The 6,626-nt window shown below is 39.9% G+C and overlaps 1 protein-coding gene across 1 annotated transcript in view; it reads right to left on the minus strand.

Annotated features, from left to right (window-relative positions):
* The window catches only part of RIDA (reactive intermediate imine deaminase A homolog), a 14,803-nt gene that overhangs the window by 1,816 nt on the left and 6,361 nt on the right, over positions 1–6,626 (minus strand). Inside the window, exons 2-4 of the mRNA XM_017504994.2 lie at positions 3,098–3,203; positions 738–792; positions 405–473 (exon numbers count right to left, since the gene is read on the minus strand). Coding sequence (XP_017360483.1) covers positions 405–473; positions 738–792; positions 3,098–3,203 — 230 coding nt within the window. The remainder of the gene's footprint in view (positions 1–404; positions 474–737; positions 793–3,097; positions 3,204–6,626) is intronic.

The following is a 6,626-nucleotide window of genomic DNA, read 5'->3' on the forward strand; positions in this document are numbered from 1 at the left end:
GCGAAACTCCGTCTCCAAAAAAAAAAAAAAAAAGAAATATTAAGTAACTAGTGAGTCTGAGAGAGTGACCGGACCATATAGCAATAGTAAATAAAACCTATGCATAAAAGATTTTTAGGAGAGTTTAAAAAGCCTGAGAAAGGTTTAATGAAATTAAGCTTTTGAAAAATGAATATGTAGTGCTTCAGTACATTGTTTTAGGGAATGCAATAGAGATGTCTTAGAACTTTTTCATGGGGGTATACAACACATTTCCAATCAGATTATTCATTATTTTAGGACAAGATCTATAACCATTTCTTTAGCATCTCCTACCACTCTTAATTCATAATGGACATTCATTAATATGAACAGATTTATTTCTTTTTAAAAATGGAAAACAGGAATAAAACCAAATTACTTACACTGTTTGTAGATTTCATTGACAGTATTGAAGTCATTTATGTCAGCCAGAAGAACTGTTGTTTTCACCACTAGAAGATATAAACATTGTCATTAGGTTTAGTTATTTGGTCTGATCCAAAACATTACTTAGAAAAAGAGTATATGATTCTGAGACAGTCTTGATTAAAATGGGACTGAAATGGGACCAAAGAAGTGAAGTAGAACAGTTGCTATTCAAAACAACTTGAAATAGCAACAAAGGTGTGGCATGGCATATTACTGGATGCCACATACTTTTCAAAAAGACCAAAGAACTATCAAACAGAAATGTGAAATAAGATCAAATTGCTCACCATTAGTGAAATCACAGCTTGCAGCTTTCAGAATTTCACTCATGTTTTTAAGAGCCTGTGAACCAAGCCAAGAAAGGCCTAAGTCACTGATGTTAGATTTAAAACTTTAATTAAATTCAAATAATCATCTTTTACTAGTAACTCCTTAAATAGCTTATGTTGCAGAAAAATCTTCCCTACTCTTGTTAGGAAGCTTACAAGTGAATTGTTTCTTGGCTTTCCTTTCATAGAATGAGTCTTTCTGAAATGCAATGAAAAGGTTGTCTCCTTTTGTGCTTAAAATGATTGGGTTAGGCCAGGCGAGGTGGCTCACGCCTGTAGTCCCAGCACTTTGGGAGACCAAGATGGGTGGATCATGAGGTCAGGAGCTCGAGACCAGCCTGTCCAATGTGGTGAAACTCCGTCTCTACTAAAAACACAAAAATTAGCTGAGTGTGGTGGTGGGTGCCTGGAATCCCAGCTACTTAGGAGGCTGAGGCATAAGAATCGCTTGAACCCAGGAGGCAGAAGTTGCAGTGAGCTGACAGCGAACCACTGCACTCCAGCCTGGTGACAGAGCGAGACCCTGTCTCAACAACAACAAAAACGTTGGGTTAAAGTCCCTTCTTCAGTGTTAAATGTGTTAATTGTTCAACCAATGTCCACAGAAATAATTTCTGGAGTTCTTCACTCGATATTGCTTCAAGGATAAGTATGAACTAGTAAGCATTAAAACATGTTTTCTTTTAAAGCAATATTTGACTTTAAAGAGTTCTTTTTCCTTTTTCTCAAAAAACAGTAAATTAACTGACACACTAGCTTCTGGAAGAACATTTATTTTATCTTTAGCTGTTTTTGGGTTCATTCTTCCTTCCTATTTTGCTGGTCACAATGTAATATTTGATTATATTCTTGTGTCTTTTAAAATAATCTTCTAAATAGGTAATATTTGGATATGGCAACAAAAAAATTCAAAAGCTATTAAAAAAGCATACACAGTGTAAAGATGTCTCTTACCCTTCTCTGCCTCTCCCCAGTTTCCCTCCTCAGAGGTAACCACTGTTTCTAATTGATTGTATATCCTTCTAGGTACAGTCAATGCTTTTGCTGCACACTTTTAAACACACAAACAAGCACACATGGTGGTATACTGTGCATGTTGTTCTGCATCTTGATTTTATTTTACCAAGGAACAATTAGAGATCTTTACACATTAATTTAGTTGTATTGATCTAGCATGATTTATTCAACCAGTTCTTTATGAGTGGTCATTTAGGTTTTTAAAAATCTTTGAGCAATATATGACTCAGTACATGCATTAAATTATAGTTTATTGTTTTATTTTATTTTTTGAGATGGTGTCTTGCTTTGTCACCCAGGCTGGAGTACAGTGGCTCTATCTCAGCTCACTGCAATCTCCGTCTCCCAGGTTTAAGCCATTCTCCTGCCTCAGCCTCCTGAGTAGCTGGGACTACAGGTGCATACCACTGTGCCCAATTAATTTCTTTTTTCTTTCTTTCTTTTTTTTTCTGAGACGGGGTCTCACTCTGTCACCCAGGCTGGAGTGCAGTGGTGTGCCCTTGGCTCACTGCACTTCCACCTGAGTTCAAATGATTCTCATGACTTAGCCTTGGCTGGGAGTATAGGCATGTGCCACCACACCCAGCTAATCTTTGTATTTTCAGTAGAGACGGGGTTTTGCCATGTTGGCCAGGCTGGTCTCAAACTCCTGACCTCAGGTGATCTGGTCGCCTCGGCCTCCCAAAGTGCTGGGATTATGGGTGTGAGCTACCATGCCTGGCCTCCCCTGACTAATATTTGTATTTTTAGTAAAGACGGGGTTTCCCCATGTTGATCAGGCCAGTCTTGAATTCCTGACCTCAAGTGATCCACCAGTCTCGGCTTCCCAGAGTGCTGGGATTACACGTGTGGGCCACCATGCCTGGCCTAAATGATGGTTTAATTGTATTTATTGGATTAGAATTATATTCCCCATGCTTATTTTTAAAAAAGTTTACTGTTCACATTTTACTTCTGTGGTGGTAGTTTTTTTTTTTTTTTGAAGTGGGGCAGGTAAGCGGCCCTGAAAAGAAATTTCCCAATCCATGTAGAAGTGGCAACATGTCATCTGACGTTAATGGTTCAGGTTAAAGTCACTTTAGTGATAAGGAGGTAGAATCTCTTTTTTGGTTGTTAGATGATTCATGATCCACCCAATTTCCAACTCTTAGATCAAAAACTATGTTAAATCAAGCAGTAAGTAGTTTAAAAAACATTTATCTGTTAATCTCTATAAAATAAATCAGGCAAGTGGATTCTTAATACTCTTTGACATGAAAAAGGTAGAGAAAAGGGAACCTCAAATGTGAAAAATGACTTACTTGTTTGGCTTCTTCTGCCACCCCTCCTGACACGAGCTGGCCACTTGAAGGGTCCATGCCTATCTGTCCTGAAATGTAAACAGTCCTGTCGACCAACACGGCTTGGCTGCAATAAACAGAAAGCTAGTGTATTTATATAAGTATAAAATATGAAATTCAATGCTAGAAGACTTTTTTGATAGGACAGAGAAGTACCAATTGTAAAAAAAAAAAAAAAAAAAAAAAAAAAAAAAAAATATATTGAACTTCATGAAAATTAAAAACTTTTGTTTATCAAAGATATCTTTAAGAAAATGAAAAGGGACTGGATGCTGTAATCCTAGTGCTTTGGAAGGGTGAAGCAGGAGGGTCGCTTGGGGCCAGGAGTTTGAGACCAGCCTGGGCAACCACTCTTGTCTCCACAAAAATAAAAAATAGAAAACAGCTGAGTGTGGTGACACACATCTGTAGTCCCAGCTACTCAGGAGACTAGGGTAATTGAATTGCTTGACCCCAGGAGTTGGAGGCTGCAGTGAGCCATGAGTATACCACTGCGTTCCAGCCTCAGTGGCACTGGGAGACAGAGAGAACCCCCCACCCCCAAAATGTGTTGGGGGCAAGTCACAGATTGGGAGAAAAATATTTGCAAAACATATACCTAATAAAGGACCTGTATCCAGAATATATGAAGAACTCTTATAAGTCAATAATGTGAAGACAACCCAATAAAAATGAGTAAATGATACTTCACAAAAGAAAATATACAAAGAGTACATTACATTTTCTCAACATGATTAGTCATTAGAGAAATGCAAAGCAAAACCACACACAATAAGACATCACTGATAAAACAAACGTAGGCAATGATGTGGAGTAACCCTCATACATTGTTGGTAGGAATAAAAAATGGTACAGCCATTTTAGAAAATAGTTTGGCAGTTTCTTTAAAAATTTAAACATATACTTAACATACAACCCAGCAAACTCCTCTTCTTTTAGAGACAGGCTCTTGCTTTGTCACCCAGGCTGGAGTGCAGTGGTAGGATGTTGGCTCCCTGGAGCCTTGACCTCCCAGGCCCAAGCGATCCTCCCATCTCAGCCTCCTAAGTAGCTGGGACTGCAGGTGTACACCACTGTCCCTGGCTAATTTTTAACCTATTTTTATTTTTTGTAGAGATGAAGTCTTGCTATATTGCCTAGGCTGGTCTCAAACTCCTGGACTCAAGTGATCTTCCTGCTTTGGCCTCCCAAAGTGCTGGGATTACAGGCTTGAGCCTCAACCCAGTAATTTCTTTCCTTGGCAACTATCCAAGAGAAATGAAAACATATGTCCAAAGACTTTATGTGAATTTTTAGAATAGCATTATTTATAGCAAAAAAGCAAGACACTTACACATATGCACCCATTGATAGATCCAACAAATGACTATATATTGTCTTATTTCACTTAAATGAAATCTTAGAAACGATAATAGCAGCAGATGATTAATTGTGGTGTCTTGGGCCAGGGTGACCATAAATGGGTACAAGGGAATTTTTTTATTGAGACAGAGTCTTGCTCTGTCATCCAGGCTGGAGTGCATGCACCACTATGCCTGGCTAATTTTTTGTATTTTTCTTCAGTAGAGACGGGATTTCACTATGTTGGCTAGGCTGGTCTTGAACTCCTGACTTCACGATCCTCCCATCTTGGCCTCCCAAAGTGCTGAGATTACAGATGTGAGCCACTGTGCCTGGCTCTGGTACAAGGGAATTTTTGGGGAGTGATGGAAATGTTTTTAAATTTGATTATGATAGTGAATGCATGTTTCTATACATTCACCAAAACTCATGGAACACTACACTTAATTAAAATAGGTAACTGGTTTCCTTTTTTACGAGACAGTGTCTCACTCTGTTGCCTAGGCTAGAGTACAGTGGCTTGATCTCGGCTCACTGCAATCTCCACCTCCCGGGTTCAAACAATTCTCCTGTCTCAGCTTCCCAAGTAGCTAGGATTACAGGCGTGAGCCACCACACCCAGCTGATTTTTGTATTTTTAGTAGAGATGGGGTTTTGCTGTGTTAGGCTGGTCTTGAACTCCTTACCTCAGGTGATCCACCTGCCTCAGCCTCACAAAGTGCTGGGATTACAGTCATGGGCCACCACACCCAGCTATTAAAATGAGTAACTTTTCTTTTCTTTTCTTTTTTTTTGAGATAGAGCCTTGCTGTCACCAGGCTGGAATGCAGTGGCTTGATCTTGGCTCACTGCAACCTCCGCCTCCCAGGTTTAAGCGATTCTCCTGCCTCAGCTTCCTGAATAGCTGGGATTACAGGTGTCTACCACCATGCCCAGCTAATTTTTGAATTTTTAATAGAGACACGGTTTCACCCTGTTGGCCAGGATAGTCTCGATCTCCTGACCTTGTGATCCACCCACCTCGGCCTCCCAAAGTGCTGAGATTATAGGTGAGGGCCACTGCGCCTGGCCTTAAAATGGGTAACTTTTATAAGTAACTTACACCTCAATATAGCTGTAAAACAAACAAACAAAAAATGCAATGCCAAGAGCACTTTAAAAAAAAATAAGTAGTCATCCTCAGATAAGATTAGTCACTGCTTATTGAAAGATCAATTAAGAACACACTTTTGAGGGTACACTTCTGATATGGCTTGGCTGTGTCCTTGCCCAAACTTCACCTCAACTTGTAATACTCATAATCTCCACATGTTGACAGTGGGACCTGGTGGGAGGTGACTGGACCATGTGGCGGTTCCCCCTATGCTGTTTTCATGATAGTGAGTGAGTTCTCACACAATCTGATGGTTTTATGTTTTTGACAGTTCCTCCTACACATGCACACTCTCTCTTGCCTGCCACCATGTATGATGTGCCCCTTCCTCTTCCTCTTCTGCCATGATTGTATGTTTCTTGAGGTCTCCCCAGCCATGTGGAAAAGTCAGTCAATTAACCTTTTTTCTTTATAAATACTTGAGTTGTATCTCTATAGCAATGTGAAAATGAACTATTACAACTTCATTCCTGCCAAGTGGTTACTACTGTAACTGACTTTTTTTGTCATGAGGACGCTAAATTTCAGAAGTAGGATAAAATCACAGGAAAAAGAATACAATACATCGATACCTGAAGAAAAGCCAAACAATTCAACTTTTTATAGGAATCATACTAATTTTGGGATGAAGAAAGCCTGCCTTTTTTTTTTTTTTTTTTTTAAAGATGTTGAAGAGAGAAGCCTTAATGTAATTTTAATTTAGAAGGGAAACACGGTGGGGCATGGTGGCTCACGCCTGTAATCCTAGCACTTTGGGAGGCTCTGGCGCGTGGATCACTTGAGGCCGGGAGTTCAGGACCAGCCTGGCCAACATGGTGAAACCCTGTCTCTACTAAAAAACACAAAAATTAGCCAGGTGTGGTGGTGCACACCTGTAATCCCAGCTAGCTGGGAGGCTGAGGCATGAGAATCACTTGAACCTGGAAGTGGAGGTTGCAGTGAGTCAGGATTGTACCACTGTACTCCAGCCTGGGAGACAGAGGAAGACTTTGTCTC

This window comes from Cebus imitator, unplaced genomic scaffold (assembly GCF_001604975.1).
Source record: "Cebus imitator isolate Cc_AM_T3 unplaced genomic scaffold, Cebus_imitator-1.0 Scaffold331, whole genome shotgun sequence".
In the NCBI taxonomy this organism is placed as follows: domain Eukaryota; kingdom Metazoa; phylum Chordata; class Mammalia; order Primates; family Cebidae; genus Cebus; species Cebus imitator.